Below are 20,966 nucleotides of genomic sequence, written 5' to 3' on the forward strand. Positions count from 1 at the left end.
AGTCAAACGGATACTTTACCAAGGAAAGAAAATGAAAATGAAGCATCACAAGTACAATGTTAATTTACTTCATGGTGTTCGATACCTATACAACTATCAGACTGATAGTTCATCTTTAACTAGTGTTAGATATTAACACTCAGATATCTTGGTCCGTATTGACATGATAGCGTCACAGAGTTGCTGCACATTAGTCAGCTGCGCATCTTCTGTTCCACCATGTTACATCTCAGGCCTAGGGGTAACATGAGCAAGTGCAAATGCTATGCAGCCATTTATCGACTTCAGCAGTGAGCTATGTCAAAATAACAAACAAAAGATCTCTAAAAGGTCCTTAATCTTTCCAAAATAAAAATCAAACAAAAGACAATTTGCCACCTAAACTCCAAAAATAAGAGAAAACAGGTTTTAACAGAAAAGGTTTCTCACTCCTGAAAGGCTGCTGCAGTGTTCAGTATATATAGTGAACTATTTACAAAGGGTCTCATCTAGCACTCATAACACCAGACACACACCTTAAAGTGTGGGACTAAGGTTTTCACACAGAAACACTGGCTGTTTGTCAGGTGGTTGAGGTGGTTAGGAGTTGGCTGCCCAACCAATTATCCAATCTGGGAACAGGAATGAGTTCAAGCCAGCCACTCAGCAGGCACCAGATCTTGGGTCATAACAACCACATCCTAAAGATGCTCCATTGGACTGAGATTTGATGACTGTGGACATCACCAGCTTGAGATGGTTTGAGCTTTGGGACTTATCCTGCTTAAAGCAGCCATGGGTCATAATATGGTGTAAATATGTCTGTGAAGGTTCTCAGTCATCCAGGTCATCGTAGTCAAAGGAGCTTGCAAAGAAAAGCGTCTGGACTTCTTTAAGTTGCTTGAAGATAATATATATATATATATATATAAATATAAATATGGTGTAAAGGCAAATACAGCCATGGACTCGTGTAACTGTCAGTGTTTACAGCTTGAACACTTGTTCTTAGTCGGATTAACTTTTATCAGTGTGGTATGGAGCAACCTGCCCCTTTTCTTTGTGGCAAAATATATCCCAAAAAATAAAGAAAAATCACATTTGAATGGAAGGAGGAGGAGGACTTGCTGTGGAAGTGCTGCAAGTGAAGGATGTTGAAGCTGGACTCTAATCCTGCTTCCTGGAGGTTTTATGGCTCAGCACTGATGATGTCAATAAATTCTGCTCAAAGATACTGATTCTTGTGAAAGTACTATCAGCTAAACTCCACACAATAGGGGTGTTAGTGTTCCTAATGAACTGTCATTACTGTGAAAGGGAGATTTTGAAGTTGGGTACAGTTTTCAAAGTCATGATTCTGTAAAGTTTAGTGATTGCGAAGTTCTTTCATTTACTCATAGAGCAAAACGTCTGCTAACCTGACCTGAACAAGAACATTCGATTTTAAAAAACACAAGAAACTACAGGGGTGGTGGTAAAATGTTTGAGCATGTATTGTTTAGTCACATATATATATATTTTTTTGCACAGACTCTGGATCACAAATACACCTGCAGATCTTCCACAAGGTGGCAGTCTACACCACAGTAAATGTTCGAGCTTATCACAGCTCTACACTGTGGTTTCATATCTGGGTTTGTCACATACCAAATTACAGATTCGTATAAGAAGCATATTAACGGAGTTTAATCCCACCTGTGCTTAATTCATGTGACGTCACAGGCAAATTAATCAGAAGCAGAGATCGACTTTAAAGAGATATTAAAAGGTTTATTACAACAACTTATCAATTCAAATTTTATACAGAACTTTCACGTTACAAGTACACTTTCAACACAGTATCACACCCCTTTTTTTTTTAATTTTAGCAATTAAGCCAAAAAGTAAAACAAGTAACCAAAGTTTTCACAACTCAAGTTGTAATAACTCGTTTAATTATATTTATCTGAGACATTATCAAATAAACAGTTAAATTCTCGCAGAGAATTATTATCTCATGCAGATAGCACATAACAGTAAAATCATACTTTAGGAAAACAATGAGTTAGCTTCTTGTAAAACTACACAGTAGTAAGCCAGTACAGACTAAGAGAAAAAGGCAAACTGACTTCATGGTGTAATTTGACTTCTTACAATTATTTGAATGAAATGCTCACAATTCTTACAGACTTGTAGTAGTTTAATATACATGATGTGATTCCAGTTCACATCTCAACGCTTTCGTTTTACATGACGACCTATTGGAAGAAAAAATGCATATCCTAATAAGACTGTTAAGGTCAGTTTTTAAACTGCTTACAAAGTTAATGTAATCAAAAGGGCTCAGCTACTGAATCCGGACAATCCTATAAAAACAAAGTACATAATACCAAGAAAGATCACGTACAACGTATCGTTGATGTTATTTACAATGTTTTCTAAAAATGTCACCTAGAATTGCAACCATGAAAACAGCCTAATGTCATTACGTGCTCCGCATTAGACGCTAAAGCCATTAAGAGTCACTTATAAAGCAGAGACAGTATACAAAGCAGGAGATCTCCTCTACTGAGACCCTTAAAATCGGAAATTACGGCAATCAACTCAAACTAATCTGCATTAAAAATGTACTCAAGTCATTTATACAAAAACATTAATGGCACTGAATGAAGTCAACATCACCATGATTGAGTAATGGAAAATAAGGTACTGCAATCCTACAATCACTGCTTCAGGAACAATCAGACTACAGGTGGAATGTTAATGAAATAACACACGTTTCCTAATCGGCTCACCTCCAGAAGACTACCCTACAGGCAGAGGCGAGCTCACACATTCAAATTGCACAACTACAGCTGACCTCACTCACAGAAAATCAGTCAAAGTTCAAATCTGATTCAGACATTTACGTTTGTGTGATGCGACAGCACTTTAATCTACTTCTAAAGGAAAACAAAAACAGAGCTGCCTGTACTTAATGTACGGACTGTCTTTAAAAGTAAACCCGTCATATCTCTCAAATATGTGCAAAATGGAACAAAGTAAAGTTACTTTTAAATAAAAAGTGTCAGTTCTACGTCATTGTAAAGATAGTGCTTACAAAACGTCGTGAAGACGAAACAAGAAAACAAACTGCAAAATGAGCCACGGCACGCTTTGGTACGGTCGCTAACGATTCGCTGATCAACCGCTGAAGCTGATCGCCTTTAAATTAAAAAGAAAAAAAACCCATAAGATTAATAAATAAGTCACACAAATACAAAAAACCTCCAAACACTTAAGAACCACGTGTTTTACATCTTACACCTAAAGTGCCTATTCTTTTGTCTTCATCGGTTCCAGAGAAAACATTGCATTTTTAAAAGCATTGCCTATAAATTACAAAATGGACAAAACATAAAAGAAATCAGGAATAAATTAAAAACAGTACGGTCCGAACTGAAGCTCAGAGAATCCCTTTGCTCTGCTCGTCAGAGAGACTGTAGAGGCGACGGCACTCCGGCGATGACGCTCGGGCACAGTTTGGGACGATCAACTCCCTGAAGGCTGAGACTGGTTGGCGCCCCTCCGCGTTTGGCTCTCCTCTGTGCTCTGATTTGACGCGGTGGCGGCAGCGCCGGACGGGGCGGAGACGGCCGGGGTCGTGGAGGAGGAGCTGACCCCGTTGGAGGTGCTGACGGAGCTGTGCTGAATGGCCTCGCTCTGGGGGCTGCTCGGGACGGACATCTCCTCGCAGCTCTCATCTTTGTCGGTAACTGCAACGACGTCAGAAAAAAAAAAAAAACAGAAAAAAAGGGGGTTTGAGGAGCAGCCGTTTTTATTTTACCGGATACTCTTCAGAAGGCTTGGGCTAGCTGTGTCACACAGGCCTAATCAGATGTAAAACAGCTATTTGCATGTAGCGTATGCAAACTGTTTCATTAATCCCCATAATGCTACTTCTGCACCCCTTCCTTTAATTAAAGCTCCAATGTCAATTTAAACCCACATCATAAGGGTACATTACATTCTGGGGCATGTGGCTGTGTTTCCCATCCCTAACTGCATTCTCATTTGTTTTTTGTTACCTTGCCAACTACTGCAGCGACAGATGATTACAGCACCTGATTTTAATGATGCTCACACTGGAGAGTAGGCAAGACTTGGAGTCGAAATGCCACCAGCTGTTAGGCAGTTGCATTGAATTAATTGGATCCTGATGGAAAAAAAAGACTCCACTCTCATGCTCTGTTTCATAAAGGAATAAGGAGCACAATGATAATTAATATTGCTAATGATATGAAGTCACTTGTGATGGCACTTTGTAATTAATGGCTGGGTTTCGTACTCGGGAACGTAAAATAGAAATTCCGTAGCAGGAAGACGCAATTAAAGAGCGATACAAATGTCTCCACATTAGAGGTTTCATCTGCCTTCTTGGCTGGACTTTGACCGCGTGATTTAGTGCGAGCGAATGTCAAAGAGCCATAAACTCCCTCGCTGCTTTACTGCGCAGAAGGTCAGCCTCGGAATAAATCAGCTTGGTGGTTTTTGTTTCATGTTCAAGTGAGCATTATTGCTCCTAACAACGGCAAGTGCTGGCTGCCCGATATTTCATAATGCTCTAAAATTCTGGTTCCCTGGACCGACAGGAGCTTCTTTCCGCTCTCTTGGTTCCTGAAGTGGGGTTCACTGTAGACAGATGGACAGCTTAGTGTGCCAAGTGAAAGCATGGCCTGGCTTGTTTGTGGGGCAGTCTGGGTAATTTCCTCCCACCTGCCATGTCTACGCTTGGGCAGGACGATGAAGGGTATTACAGGTTCTGGAGGGCCAGTGTGGCCTTATGGGGTATGTAACACTGAGAAAACGGAGCGCTTTACATGACTCACTCACAATTAAATAACGTGCTTTACTAATTAGCAAAATAGTTTATTTCAGTGATTCTCAACTGGGGTGCTCAAGCCCCAGGGGGTAATTCTGTTGGTGTCGGGGAATAAATGGAGGACTGTGGAGTAATCTGAAATAAACACAAATTAAAAGAAAATTACCTCTTTGTTAATGCTGCAGTTTTAAGTGTGAGAATGGCAGTTAGCAAGCGAGGAGAGATGTTCGCTATTAGTCGTGGATGGATGGACCAAAATATCTCAGCAGCACTTAGTAAACAGTTCAGTTTTAATACAAAAGCAGCTGCGAGAGAGAGCTAAAACCATCACAGGTTAAAGTTAGTAAATGTGACTGTCAAACACATGAAAAAGGAAACAAAAATAACAAAAATAAAACTTCTTCAATTCAGGTTAGTTTACTTCTGTTTGTGTGTTTCAGCTCATCCATTCAGTTAAAACTACCACAGGAGGAAATAAAGTAACGGCTCTAGTCAGTCAAATATTGAAGAAAATTTGTTCAAATGAACATATCTAGGTCTTTAGCAGTGTATCATTAAGTATCACTATGTGATATATAGAGACTAACCACTTTATTAGGTACAACTTGGTAGTATAGAACCCATTTTCAGATGATCTCAGCTTTGAGACATGGTTCACGGTAGAAGCAGTCATCAGAAGTTGTGTACCCTCTAATCACCCAAGTGACCATGCTTGGGTAGGTTGTAGTGTTTAAACAATCCTTACTTGGTGCTAAGGGGCCCAGTGCGCCAAGAAAACATCCCTTACACCATTACACCAACAACCTAAACCTTTGATACAAGGCAGTATGGATCTATGCTGTCATCTTGTCTACACCATGTTCTGACCCTACCATATGAATTTATGAATGAATGGAGACTCATCAGACCAGCCGACATTTTTCCAATCTTCTATTTTTCAATTTTGGTGAGCTGACAGGAGTGGTCTTCTGCTTCAAGGTTCAAAGTCATCAGAGATGCTCTTCTGCATAATTTAGTTATAAGATATGCAGAAGAGCTTTAGCTTTGGCATCAACGAAGGATTTTTGCCAGAGAACTGCCGCTCACTTCAGATTATTCTCTGTAAACCCTAGAGGTGGTTGTGTGTGAAAATCCCAGTAAGATTGGCAGTTTCTAAAATACTCAAACCAGCCTGTCTTGCATCAGCAAAGTAAATCCCCTTTCTCCCACATTCTGATACTCAGTTTGAACTTGAGCAGGTCATCTTGACCATGTCTACATGCACTGAGTTGCTGCTGTGTGATTGGCTGAAGAGACGGTTGCGCTAACAAGCTAATACAGTGGCTGTTGAGTGTAATTTTGTGTTGATGCTTTGTCCCACAACTAATGAAAAACTAGTTTAAATGAACACAAGGGTGTTATTTTTTTAAGGTGGATATCAAAAACTATTGGGAATCTTTGTATTCTGCCATTCAATCAGAGTTCACCTTACTTCCTTTCACTCTCATAATAGTTGGCATTCCTTCTAGGATTTCTGAAACTCAAACACACCTGTTAGCATGAACCAAATTAATAAACTGTGGTATTAGAATAAAGTTCTATTTTTCCATAAAGTGACACCCTCAGCAACCATGTGAGAAAGATGACCCACTTTATCTGTGGATTCTGCTAAAAATGTCTGCACCAAATGAGACTTGGCTATGACAGCCCACTCTAGCCTGGAAACCATCAGTCCCATAATGCACATGACATGCGTCTGTGGGATGGTTAGCAATAAGAGATGCATAATGAACAGTGGAGCTTGGTGGCCACCCCACAATGAGAATGGTCTGCAGCACTGTCAAGCTTGCTGCTTTAATAGACTCATTTCAGTGGCAATCATTGTCAATACAAGTCAGCAGAGGTGTTCAGAGCAGTGGAGAAGTGACTTGGAGCCCATTTGCTCTGGCTGCATGCTGGCTCATCTGTGAGGGAAGGTGAGTTATGACCAAAAAATCAGACTGACAGAGCCCCGGTCTGGGGAAACAAAGAAAAATAGGTGATATGTTTCTAAATGAGACTTTGTGATGATGCTGTACAGTCCGGGCTGACAACAGCAATTTGAATAAATAAATAGGCTACAAATGGCACACTCTTCTTGCTTATTCAAATATCCACTAAAACGATTATTGTAAGCTAAAGATGTTCAAACAACAAATAAATGAATGCTTACATAAAAAGCATCCTTATCATCCTTTATAAAATCAGTTCCTGGCACCTTTTTTTTTCTCCTGAACATCTGTCCAGACGCACTCAGCAGACATTTAACTTCATCTAACAAATGTTTATGTTGGTATCAAATGAGGAGGAAGTGCGAATACCACCTGTGGCCTCTTCACGGGAATGGGACAACAACGCCAGTGAGAATTTGTCTCATACACCAGCACCCATAAATATCCAAACTTTTGCAAAGTTTGTCAAAAACTAACAGAAGAAAGGAAGCCAATATGTCAACAGCTCTTTTTTGTTTGGCCACACGTCCTTCTAGTGGTTAGCCGGAGCTCATTTTTAGACACGTTTCTCCAGAAGCCTCGGGCTGAGAATAATGGAGCATTACTCACTGTGATAGCCAGATTTCTTCTGCATGACGGTTACAGGGCAATCTTTATGAGCCAGAAGAAGCTGCTTCAGCCGAGCCACTTCGTTCCTCAGGTCGGTGACTTCAGTCTTGAGGAGTGAGGAGACACACAAGAGCGATCAGTGAAATGGCCACCGGAGCAAACAGCATGCCAGATATATAAACGACAGGTGCACACAGATCAAATCCTACGAAATGATTTTCCAAACTAGATAAAAGGTTAGCTGGTAATTGTGTAAATGCAAATATTATGATTATTATTTTTATTCCTGTTGTAAGCAATGAGCTAAATTGGGTAAATATGAGTTCCAGGTTTAGCAAATCTACACAATATGCTACAGTGGGAATGTTACTGCAAAAGAATGAACCCCAAAATCTGCATATATACACTATAATAAATTCACATATGCATGAAGACACACCAAAAGCAACTTGAATGTGGCTGTGTGCCCTCTCTATATGAAAAAATCTATCGCTAATGAATTATTACTGGAAATGCAGAGTTGAATTTTAAAGACCTCGCCCACACGACCAGTCAAACTTCTAAAGACTCAGATGAGAACCGGTGAACACAGGGGGAAGGTAACAATACAACAAATGAATTCAGAATCAAGTATGCACTTTTTCATTTATGTATTTCCTGCACAATAATTATGAGCCTTCACTGGCTAGCGACCAGCGCATTTGTCAGAGGTGAGCTGTTCGGATTGTCAGAGCAACTTTGTAGATGTTGCTGAGATTTACGCTCTCGCGTCGTTACAGCTCCCGAGGGAGGTGAGGATTTCTGCATGTCGTAAAAGAGAGCCACATTACGTTGAAGGTGACTTTAACTGGATTTAGAGCGGCCAGGGGCCCACAGAACACCCAATGGCAGATTTAAGCTCGGGCTCTTCTCCTTTAAAGGACTATGGGTGGCTTAATCTATTAGTCTAAAAGCAGCCAATTTATTTGATTCCATCTGTTTAGTCTAGCTGGTTTTGGCAGGGTTGAGCTATTGTAAGACAGATTTAAACACAGCTGGAAGGAGCGTATGTATCACATCCAGCCAACACTGTATTCAGTGTGCTTCCACCATGACCGATTTTATTTACAGGCAATAGAAAACAGGCACTATTTTCAAACGTGCCCACTAGTTCACGACAGAGACAAACATGTGCCAAAAATTCCAGCTCCAGTAACGCCAAACTGCGTCATTTTATGACATTGTATTTTAAACGGTTACTAAAATGGACTTTTGAGAGTGAAAAACTTATCTGGAACTTTGTGATTTAATCGAAATCGAGCAAATGGGCCTTCGGTGATGCTGGAAGCTCTGTGAGCTGCCTGGTCTGACACCTCATTAAAAAGCCAGTTAAGGATGATGTTAAAATAATTGTGCATCATTAGAGGCAGTTTTGCTGATCAGCTGGGCCATGTCAGCATGGGTTTAAAAAAAAGAAAGCAGCACCGCTGATTAATGCCCTCGTATGAAGCGTCCTTTCTTCTCAGCCACATGTTGTTCTGTTTTTCTTTTTGCAGTTAACAGATAAAACTCTTTGATTTCATAACCTTATTCACTCACCTACCCTTTCCTTTTCATCTGCCTTTATTTAAATAAAATCCTAAGTAGCGCCGCCTGACAAGTGCTGATAACTTCTTTTTGAACCAGACGATATTAACAACGTGAACCCATTTATTTTGCGCTGCTGTGTATTCCCTCCTACACCCTGCACATCTTACTCTGCTTTCATAGAAAAATAAGACAGTGAGCAAATAAACACCACATCTCATTTAATTGTCTGGAACACCGATGTGCCGCACCCCCGGCTCACACTTATCAACAGAGACAGCAGATACATGAACTGTTTCGAACTTGTCAGCATCAGATCCTAATTGCTTCCAGCGAAATGAAGGTTCAAAAAGACACCTTTCCCTAGGAGATTTTTGAGGCCATTCAGTAAACTGCTGAGACAGAAGCGAAGACACGCTTGTGTGCGGCTGACATCTGGAGGATACATCTTTATTGACAGGGACACATCGATGTAAAGGGCTCACACACCGCTGCTGTCACACGGCAGCTCTTCTTAATCGGCTTTAATGACTTCATCACCGCAGAAGGGAAAAGTCTGTGTACGGACGCATACGCTAACATCGTACAATGACAAACAGACACCACAGAGTACGAACACGTACATACACAAAATGACACACTAATAGATCTGAGCGCACAACAAAGAGAGACAAAGGAGTGGTTTGTTTTGGCTCTTTTTTACATGCAGCAGATGAAAGAAATACGTAAAAAGCACCTGTAGGCGTGCGTTCATGGAGGTGAGGTCCTCAGCCTTCTTCTCGAGAGACTGGACCCACACCTTCCTCTTCTGCCTACAGCGAGAAGCTGCGGCCCTGTTCCGCTCCAGGAATTTACGCCTCTTTTCGTCGGGGTCTTCGCTCGTTGTTCTGCGCCGCCGACCCCCTGTGCTTGGTGGGTTTGGTGCAGGGGGCACCGGGGAAGCCTGTACAACAACAACAACAACAACAATACTAATAATGGAAAGTATAATTGGAAGTGGTCCTGCTACTGAGTGACCACTTTGCCATCACTCTTTGCCATTAAACACAACAGGAAAGGGAGATTATTCGTTTATATTCTGCCCAACTCTGTTTGAACAGCTGATTGTTGTGTCTGGTGGACACACTACACAATGACTTTTATAATGTTTATTTAGCACTAATTAGAAATGTCAATACAAACAGCTAATATTTGCATTGATATTTATGATGTATAATTGTATTGATATTTTATCTGCAAACAGCTAATATCAGTCGATATAATGGCCTTGCTGATGTACTGGCTTAAATTAAAAATAAATTGTTTATACAGGTAATCGCACACAATATTAAGATTTACCCTCACTCTCACTGTACCTGTTACCTGTATGAACTTCTGCAACATTTTAAAACCAAAGGACACGGCAGCCGTGATTAAATACTTTAATAAGCAACAAAAATGGATGATCTCTTTGCATTAGTCTACATTCAAATATAGCTGAAGATTTAAGACACACAAGAGTAGCTTCTTATATGAAATATTAATAAAACAATAAACTGTGAAGATATAAGTACTTACAGGTGTCTCTGTGGTGGAGGTGGCTGGCTGCTGCAGAGAATGTGGAGAAGGTACCTCGGTTGTGGGCAGGTGAGGAGCCGGAGTAAGGATTGCGGTCGGGGCTGGAGTTGGGGTTGGAGTCGGGACAGGAGAAGCAGGGGCAGCGGTGTGTGTTACAGCGCTGCTTTGGATTTCACCACCATCTCCATTGGTTACCTGAGGAAGCTGCTGGCTTAATGTGGCTTTCAATTTCTGGAAACAGAATTTGGCAAAGCAGGTTAATAAAAACGAGCACTGGTTAGTACAAGAAGGAAAACATTATGTAAAAAGCAAGTGATGTAAAAAAGGAGGCCATATGGTCTGCTAAAGTGCACATTAAAAGGTGTGGCCATTAAAAAGTTGTATTTCTGAAAAATTCACTGTCTATCACAGTGTGATATACAACAGAGCACAAAAACTACGGAGTGTATACTTTTACTTTTACTGGGGAAAATAAAAGGTTACTCATGTGGACCAACATTTTTATTCTACAACATATCAATAAACAAACTAAAATCTCTCATTTACAAAAGCATCCTGATATTTTGTCTTTGTAGACTTACAGGGTAGGTTCTCGTTCTTAAATGTGGCTGAATGCTAAGATGTTTTATAGTACAGGGTTATAGTTGGACACTTGGACCCTAGTCTCACTTCTTATGTAATCTGGAACAAGTTTCCTTTCTTCTCAGCTTGCAGCTGTAATAATCTATAATATAACTAACCAGTCTGTCTGTCTGCACTGCTCACAAACCCCCCTCCACAGTCCCGCTGCACTATGCTGCCTCCACCGTGCGTCACTGTAGAGGCGTTGTTAGTCAGGTGACGGTGGCTTTAGAAATTTCCCTGATCTATACTTCACAATTTCAGGTCTACAGACAGTTTCTATGATTTCAAAGCTTGCACATGAGCTGTGATACATTTCAAAGATCAACTTCAGGAAACAGGACTGGATCATGAAAAAAGATCTGAATACTTTCTAAGAACACTGCAGTAAGCTAATACAACACATAAAAACATTAAAATGTTATTTATCTTAAAAATAGCCATATTTGAACTAGTGGAATACTGTGTCAGGTTACAGCACAGACCTCAACTTGCTAAGCATGTGGTCAGGAAACATTTGGGCTTAGTGTCAATTGATGATATGAAGTAGCTACAATATTTCTATTGCTTGCTGTAAAGGTAGCTAACACATAAGCCAAGGTCTACAGCAGTATCAATGAATTTACTGGACCATTTCATGTTGGACCCATACATTGAGTGTATGTACAAACTGTATGAGTAGTAAAATAGGTAAAACAATGTAGTAAATAAGCAGTAATTAATATGGAATAATATAGTGAAACAGGGTATTAAAATGAATAACGTAAAGAGGAAAATTACTGTGAAAGGGTTTCAGAATGTTTATGACATCTTTAGAGCTATGCTTAAAATGTACTTGCATCCTAAGCTTTTCATTTCCCGCATTCTTAAATTTATTTTGCACATGTTGAAACGTGATCTGGATAAAACTATTAATAAAGGAGTCTTTTAACACTACCTCTAACCATGTTACACACAAACAATCCCTGCAATTCACAGGTCAATTCCTCTAGCATCAAAGACGCAAACAAACAAGGTGAAAGTGAATGAGCCTTTGGAAGCAATAACAGAGTGAGAGGGAATGCATTTACATGAGAAAACAGAGGACCACATTATTCTAGCAACTACCTTTGCCAGACCAATCTATCTACCAAATTAGTTTATCGTGTAATACCCTTCCAGAAGCTCTTCTGGCAGAAACAAGATATTATTCTCTTGGAATGGCCCACAGAAAGAGGGAAAAGCCAGTCAGATTCATATTTCATCTCTGCCATGGAAACCTCATCAGTGTAATAACCCTCCATCTCATGGGTGTTATTCAACCATCTGCTACTATATTACTTATCTTTATTTTGCAACTAATTAACAGCATAATCTTCTAAATTCAGCAAGTTAATTATCATTATTGTGGTCTTTGCAGCATCATCAGTCCTTGTAAAGTGCCGTCTCCGCGCCCCCCGAGAGCTAGGTGGGGGCGGGGAGCGGGCAGGTTGAGCTGGGGGTCTGTTTTCTTGACGCAGGCTCATTAGGTGTTTGCTGATGAGCTGAGTGCGGTGGGAGGCGCCGCGAGTAAGAGGGGGGATGCAGGTCAGGCAGGATTCTGCTGAACAAAAGGTTCCATGCAGGGTGAGGCCGACTTAATGTGCCTCGCTGAGCGTGTGCCAGGATGCCCCCAGCTGGCTCTCGCAGGTAGCCCCCCTCTGGTTGGCCCTTGTGACGGCGTGCTGAGCTCAACGCTGTCTCTGCGTTTGTCATCTCCATACCCCATGATCCCCGACAACTCCCTGCCCCTCCCTTTACTCCTTCCTCTTCCTCCTTCTCACGAGTCAGGATCAATCCTACCCTCCCAACACACACAAACACACACACCTCCTCTCTGCAGTTTAGCTGCTAATTTCCAAAGGCGGAGCATGCTGCGAACACTTACAGGTTCTGTGATCCGTGCTTCATCACATTGCCACTGATTTCCCACATAACACTTTGTATCTCTGCCCCTCAACTATCACTGTTAATACAGGACAACAAGACTGCTGCGACCATGTTCTCCCTACAGAGAGATATCTGAAGCATTTTTGGTTTTTTGTAGATGGATTATGTTAAATTAGCGGGGCAGGCACAAGTGTTTTTATTCTGTTCCTGATTAATTCGCAAATTATTTTCTCAAATAATTGATTAATCATTTATTTATGTAACAAAATACTGAGTAAATCAGCCAATGGACACACTGCACATGGAATAATAAATCATCTGCACCTTTTCTTTGATACCACAAACCCAGTTCTGCTCATCACTTATGAAGAAAGCAACCTTATTGTCTTATTGTTACTCATTAGACTCTTGGCTGTTATCACCTCTCTCAAATGGGGAATAACAGCTTCGGTGTGGAAACAACATTTGATGTAAATTAAAGAAGAGATAATAAATACCAGCTTTGCTTCTGACTGGGCCGGCTGAGGCTGTGGCGAGGGAGGTCCTGGGATTCCAGGGACGTTAGGCACTACGGTGACAGGTCTGACAAGCTGACAGCAGACACACAGACACAAATCAGCACAGAGAAAATTAGTCTTCGGCAGTAAAAAGGCACCCAGTGCTCCCCCCACAACGTAAACACACACACACATACACACACAGCCATGGCAGGCTCTCAGAGTTTCCTCATATCTCAGCCTCATTAGGTTGGATGGCCTGTTATTTTGTGGAGGCAGCGCCACATGGAGATGCAGTGTGCACGCTAATGAACCTCTGCCTGCCTGCGTGAGAGCATATGGACAGGGAAGCTGAAGAGAGGATGGAGAGACATGAGTCAGAAGGCCAGACTTGGGCCTCCTCTCACAGCCGCTGACAATGAGACAGAGGGAGATGGGAAGAGCTGGGGGGAGGGGGTTTGATCGAGTGAAAGGGAGGCCCACTGGTGGCTCATGTTCTCCATCTACTTTTGCCCTCCTTTACTTGTCAAAGGCTTTCCATATCCCCACAGACCAGGAAGACAGAGGTTTTCCCTGCTGTGCCTCTATCAGGAGATAATCGACTGCTGCTCAGTGTTCCACATAGATAATCAGGACTACAGTGAACAATAAGACAGGCAACCACATGGGAGAGTTCAAGAAATACCAACAAGGCCTTCATTTACAACATATTTCTAGATGACACGCAGCCGCGCTGTTCGCAAAATAAACGAATGGCATCATCTATGGCTTCCACTTTAAATTACGGGCGCTGATTTTGATTGTACAAGAAAAAACAGGAGTAAAACGTGCTGGACAGAAGCCCGCTGCACCTCATCCAAATCCTGTGTCTCTGCCACAAGTGAACTCTAAAGTCCATTATTTCAGTCAGCCTCTCCAGCTTTACACTGACTGCCAAATCTGAGGTGCCAACTTTGTAAACAGTCCCTCTGTCCAACTACAGCAAAAAAACAAACAAACAAACAAAAACAAACAAACAAAAAAAGAGGTTAATTTAATGTATCACAATAGCTCAATATCAATGTCATCTGAGAGGGATTTGAATTGTAATCACTTGCGTTGCTGTCCATTAATGTTTGAAAGCAACAGTGGAATTCCTGTGTTTTCACGTTAAATGGAAAACAACATTTCACATGTAAACTGGTGATCAGTCGAGCATGAAATCAATCGACTCATTTGGTGAAAACAAATGCTTTCGTTCATTAGTTAATTCCTTCTTTTCCATGGAAACAGCAGTTGGCGACTGACAACCGGGCACATTACATCTGCCGCAGAAGCTCAAAAGCTGCACAACTGCTACTAAATAAACTTCACAACAAGATTATTTCAGTAATAAATAGCTCTGACTCCTCTATTTGTCCTGTAAATAATGGGTGCTGCGCGTTGATCCGTTTAATCAAATAAACACCAAAATATTCAGCTTCTACACAAAAGTGTTTTCACACATGAACTCCAGTAAATGTCGGGATAAACACCATTTAAAAATTACTTTTTTAAATACAGCATACGGCATAAGATAATTTCCTTCAGCTGCATTCTCACTCCTTGAAATACTCTGTGTGGTTTCGGTGGGGGAGCTGCCTAACTGGAGCATGCAGGTAACAGGTACTAGACGACTACCTGCTAGCTGTGAATTCACAGAAATATTACCTGTGCTTCTCACATCAACACAAGACTTTATATCACAGAGCTGGCAGGTTAAGGGTAAAGACTGGCTAACATTCACATTCACAAAAGCACCTCTGCCAGACGATATCAGGAAAAGTTCTGCCCCGTGCATGTGTGAAAGTAGCATAAAAGCACAATGAAACACAATGCTGACAGAATATTACTGGGCATAAAACTTACAGGAATTGTAGTTGGAATATGTACACTTGAGCTTGTAATAGATGCAGGTATAGCAACTGGCATGGTCTGGCCATTAGGCAGCTGTAAGAGCACGGGGAAGGTACCAGACACTGGGCTGAAAGAGGAAAGAGGAAATCACAGTGAGGCAAACAGTAAGCTTTGTGATTAACACAAAATGGAATATGTCACAAAATTAAAGACAGGAGCGACTACAAATATACGACATGATGTCATTTTCAGGCAAACTGATGGAAATTAAGGTGTAATCAAGACAAAAAAAAAACAAAAAAAAACAGACAAAGCACCCGTAAGAAAAAGAGTCAAACAATATCTTCAAAAGATCCAGTGTTACTGCTATATTATGACCTAATAAATGACATCAGTATTGCCCAGATATTGACTTCTGGTAACAAGTTGATTTCACTGTCAAGAAAACACACAGGGCTTCACTAAATCATCTGTGTCAGGATTTCAAATATTAAAGAATATCTACTATTAAAGGGAAAGGCCTCTTGAAGCCTTACTGTGAGTACGACAAGCATTTAGCACCTGATTCACTGACCGTCTATGGCAGCGAAAAAATCCTGTTTTAGCATTAAGTTTGTGACTGAAAGGTGTTTCCCTTTTAGAGAGAGAAATCTGAGAGGAGAGTATTTCAATGAATTATATAAACATGACTTATTGTGGTTTGTGGCATACACTATTTAACCCTGAAATAAGCATGCCCTTTTCAGTGCCTGACATAGCAAGGATAGTTGTGTATAGGAGAGTTAATTTAGGATAAATTGGCTTGGGGTGGGTCACTCAAAGCTTTGGGTGCAGGTGTCAAAGTTTTGGCTTTCTCCTGCACATCTTCACTGAGAGCTTAAAGGTTCAGTGTCAAAGGCTGTGACTGAGACTCTGACTTTATTTATCTCCAAAGTTGGGAAATTACCTTGTTATGGTCTCAAAGACATAAGTTCAATAAAACGAAGCTTGGAAAGTTTAGAATTTCCACAAAAAAGGGAGCTCAGTTAAAAAGGAAATACAAAAAAAGTGATGAGCTCACAAAATTAAAGATGACACAATAAAGAGCTCAAATCTAAAATGAATGCAAATGAATCAGACTTCATCCTTGTATCAGAACATATTAAATCTCCTTCAGCCATCTTTCTTTTATCTGACTTTCTAAGCAGTTTCTGGAAAGAAACTCATAAAGTGCAAAGCCCACAACCTACAGCTCCTACTGTGTGCCTGTGACTCCCACTGCTCTTGGTACATCACACTGGTCATTATTAAAATGAAATAGCTGCATCTGTGTTCAAAGATGAACAACATGAACACTGTTAGCAGATCACCTGCAGAACTTTCTGTGCTAATTTGCCCTGCTTAGTAAATCATGTGCACAATAATGAAAGTAATGAAGGTGCTGCTATGTCAATTTCATCTGCTGGATGAAAAGCTGCAGTGTGGGTTTTTATAAACTGATTAACTAAAAAAAATTAGTCTTTCAAGAGACAAAAGAGGTTGCATGGACTAACATGTGGGACATCAGCAGGAAGAAAACCATTCCACTCAGTATAATTGTGAGTGCAGTTAGCATTTTGCGACCGACTGAATGAAGTTTTCTTCGATTAGCCTTGTGAAAAATAAATAAATAAATAATTCTAACTAGGTTTTGATTTTGGCTCTCTGCCAAAGACAATAATCAGAGGATACTGGAGGAAAATAAAGCATAAGACTTGCTGTGACGGTGATGATTATGTGAAAACCCCGTTCATGTTTTTTTCTCTAAGTCTCAGATTTTTCATCGATATTTGTATATTTGAGCAACACTGATTTTGTTCTTCAAAGATGGAACTTAGAGCCAAAAGAAAATGTTCCTGCAGAATGCAAATAAATCCCAAAACAAATAAGCACATGCCTCATGAAATATGAGCTCACCATGGCAAAACTGCACAAAAATGATTTGGAAAAGGAAACGATGATTTAATAGAACTAGGATCTTAAGAAACGGACACATTTGGTTACTTACACTATAGGCCTATTAGTAGATGGGACTTGGGTAATAACAGAGCTAGATGTTGGCGATGGGAGAGCTTGCTGTATTACAACATTAGCGTCTGAGGTTGCTAGGAGTACATTGGGAACTTGGAGGGATGCAGGATGGACTATAGTGGATGTTGGCAGTGAGGCTGGCTGCAAAGATAAATCCTGGAAACATCATAGAAGATCTTAGCTGAATGAAGTGTTTAACTGACACCAGATTACTTGAATGTTTCCTATAATAAGATGCTGTTACTCTTTCCTCAACATCAGGAATAAATAATATGAGCAATCAAGTAAAAGGTATTTGTCTGAATCCAACTAATATTTGTGTAGTACTGCTAATCTTTTCAGTTTTAGTGTATTAACAACAGAATAAGACAAGTTAAGAGTTCAAAATTAAATTATATTAAGCAGAAAGTCCCAACGCTTCACAAAGCGGATTTGCAAATTTCTGATCGCAGGAGTAGAGAACGCCCTTCATTAGAGCGTTGTAAATGCTCTATGGTTAGAAAAAATGCCAGAGGCAGCTTAAAGTGCCTACCTTGTCATCATTTGTAGTAGACTCAGGATGAGGCAGAGGGCTATCTCGATGTGTCTCTATCACTGTGGGCTCCTCAATTTTGTTGCGGATGATAGGTGTCGCAAGAGGTGACAAATCCAGGGGTAGCTGTGGAACAACAACAAGCCCAAAATGATCACAAGAATGAACACAGACAAGGCTCAGATGATCTGCTTACACATTTAACAGCGAGAACCACCTTTTTAATTTCATCTTCAGTGGCTTTTTTGAAGTCATGGTCAAAAGGACTGGCGAGCTCATTGAAGAGCCCGACCTCCTCGCAGTTCTTCAGGAAGCGAGTAGGCGTTGGGGTTTGGTCTGCAAGGGAGGAAACTCTTGAGCACAGAGATGGAAATGTAAAGCATCCATCACCTCTGAATATTCCATCTAACAGAGCACTCACCTGCAATGATAACAGTGTCATTCCGAGCAGGGCCAAACTTCAGGGTCATCTCATGTTTGTGTTTGTGGACAGCCAAGTGGTCTTCATTTGTGAATCTCTATGCAAGGTTTCAAAAAATACAGCAAGTGTGACTGATGTGACTGAAAGAAGTCTCACTTAAACCTTAAAATTTTAATTCTGACCAATAATTTAGTCTTCTACGTCATGGCTGGATTCTAGCTTGACAGCTTTACGGCCTCTAATGTGTGGCTGTCGAAACTCATTATAAGCTTTAACTGCGAAAGCTGTTATATAATTGTGCCCAACCCGTTTATTTTTATGAGTATTGACTAAACAACAGAAACAAATCCTGCTGACCAAAACCACGAGCAACTGAGCAGCAACAAAGCAACTCTAATGTTACTATGAAAGCAGACCTGACTAAGTAAAATGGACTCTAACAAACACTGGACATTGGACTTCATAAGGTTAATAGCACGATCTACGTATGTACTTATCAGACAACTCACTGAGTACAGCAAATACACATCTAACACCTGTGACACACTAGACATGCTCTCAGAACTGTGAAAAGGATCTCAGGACTCTGAAGACCCATTTATATACATTAAGTCAAATTAAGCATCTCCAGATATTAGATGAGCAGTAAGTAAATAAATTAAGAAGCTTATTTTGATCTATTTAGGCACGTTAATTTTGCTTTGATGAGCCAAAATACTTTATTTTTCTAATGAGTATTTGTTTGTTTCCTATGCAGACAAGAGTGAATAATTACAAAGAAAAACTAAATTTGAAAAATGCAGATTATCATTGCTTATTGGTCAAATTGTCATTTAAATCACTGGCAATGGTATTTGCATACATTTCACAAGTGGAGCATCTTTTTTTAGATGACAGGTTGTGAGTCTTTTAGGAAAATTTCAATACTTTTTGAATTCAGTTCATCTGAATTTTATGTATTTTAGCACAAAAATGAATTAGTTAAGTGTAAATTTTGACCAAAACCTACACTTTAGTGGGTTTTAGATCATATAATACATAGAGTATGTCAAAATTACTTTAAAAAAATCACAACAAAAAACAGAGCACCTGATTACCAGCTAGGCATTGTGATTAAGTTCCTTAGAGCCCCAAATCAATGTATATGAGTAGGTGTTGGGAAGTGTACCCTATTGTTAATGTTTCCAGTATTGCTATGATGGGATAGGTTTTAAACTTAGTTATTTAAAACCATTTTTGCTTTAGTTTATAATGTGCTCATATGGCACTTTTAAAAAAAACTGTTTGGGTCTATATACTACGTCAATGAAAAAGTGACCAGTTTGCAATGTATATATCTATGTATATCAATGTATATATATATTTTTTGGGGGGGACGTGGAAATGTGGATCCAGTCATGTTCATCTGTACCGTGAGATTTATGAAACACCTGTGATCAAAAACTTACCTGTCCACACCCAGGAGCAGTACATAGGAAAGGTTTATCATCACTCATATTAAGGAATTCCTGTTACCTCGCCCTGAAATAACAATAAATAAATAAATAAATAAACAAACAAATAATATATATGTGTGTGTGTGTGTGTGTGTGTGTGTGTGTGTGTGTGTGTGTGTGTGTGTAAATAAATATCACACCTGCAGATATGCAATGATGTACATTTCAAGAGCTGACGGTATACAAATAGGGCTATAGCAAATAATAATTAGTGAGAATAAATGTAGCTCATAAATGTGTAAATACAGGGTGGTTGGAGGATGCAGTGGTTATAAAGCAGAGCTGGAAATTTGGACAAAGCCTATGGATGCAGGGCGGCTGCTTTGGTTGTTTACACTCGTTGTCATCATAATGAGGATTATCGCTTCACTTGTTTTGGCACAACAAGCGACTGAGCCACGCATCCAGGGCTACCATCATCTGACAGCTTCTGTGCTGTAAATATAGCAGCTCATTTTTAACAGACATCACACACATGAACATCTCACTATTACGTTACTACATATGTAGCGCTCATCTCTTCCAGTCGCTTCCACGGAATAGCCTGAGCCCTGCGTTAACATACTAGCGTCGCCATATTAGGAGCTAAATATCACTGTAAACAAAGGAGATGTCAGCGTTTGTTTCGAGGCTGTCTCGTCGTAACGGAGCACGAGTACCTCACGGTCCCAGTAATTATGTCTTTTACCGCAGCTTTTTACCCATTCGCTATCAGTTTATGTGGTCACTTACCCCCTCAGCCACAACCCTCGATTTCCAAAATCCCACGGTCGTACTAAAGCATCGCGAGAACAGCTATGACTCTTCCGTAAACGTCACATTCGGACCGACGAGCCACATACACTTTGCTCTTGTTCTGTTATTGACCTTCAAGTAGTTTTGGAAAAGAATTCGGAGCAGACATGTTTTAAGGCATATAAAATATCCTTGCCAACAAAAGTCATATTTCTGATGTTTCTCCTTCCAGAAAATTTCTGATTTAGTTTTCAGTGTTTTCTGGAGGCTCCAACTTAATCCCTTTTATTATTTTTTATACATAAAACAAT

At 40.3% G+C, this 20,966-nt stretch overlaps 1 protein-coding gene across 1 annotated transcript; it reads right to left on the reverse strand.

Annotated features, from left to right (window-relative positions):
• Positions 1 to 1,753: 1,753 nt before the first annotated feature.
• On the reverse strand, positions 1,754 to 20,713 carry atf2 (activating transcription factor 2). The gene is made up of 12 exons (XM_005723497.1): positions 20,653 to 20,713; positions 19,873 to 19,945; positions 18,425 to 18,521; positions 18,221 to 18,339; positions 18,004 to 18,129; positions 17,449 to 17,627; positions 15,435 to 15,549; positions 13,548 to 13,640; positions 10,522 to 10,752; positions 9,701 to 9,907; positions 7,399 to 7,504; positions 1,754 to 3,713 (listed from the first exon to the last, which is right to left on the reverse strand). The coding sequence occupies exons 2-12, from the start codon at positions 19,918 to 19,920 to the stop codon at positions 3,490 to 3,492; spliced, it is 1,545 nt and encodes a 514-aa protein (XP_005723554.1). The 5' UTR covers positions 19,921 to 19,945; positions 20,653 to 20,713; the 3' UTR covers positions 1,754 to 3,489.
• Positions 20,714 to 20,966: the final 253 nt, after the last annotated feature.

The sequence above is a fragment of the Pundamilia nyererei genome, unplaced genomic scaffold (assembly GCF_000239375.1).
Source record: "Pundamilia nyererei isolate P.nyererei 1_Seehausen unplaced genomic scaffold, PunNye1.0 scaffold00009, whole genome shotgun sequence".
Classification (NCBI taxonomy): Eukaryota; Metazoa; Chordata; class Actinopteri; order Cichliformes; family Cichlidae; genus Pundamilia; species Pundamilia nyererei.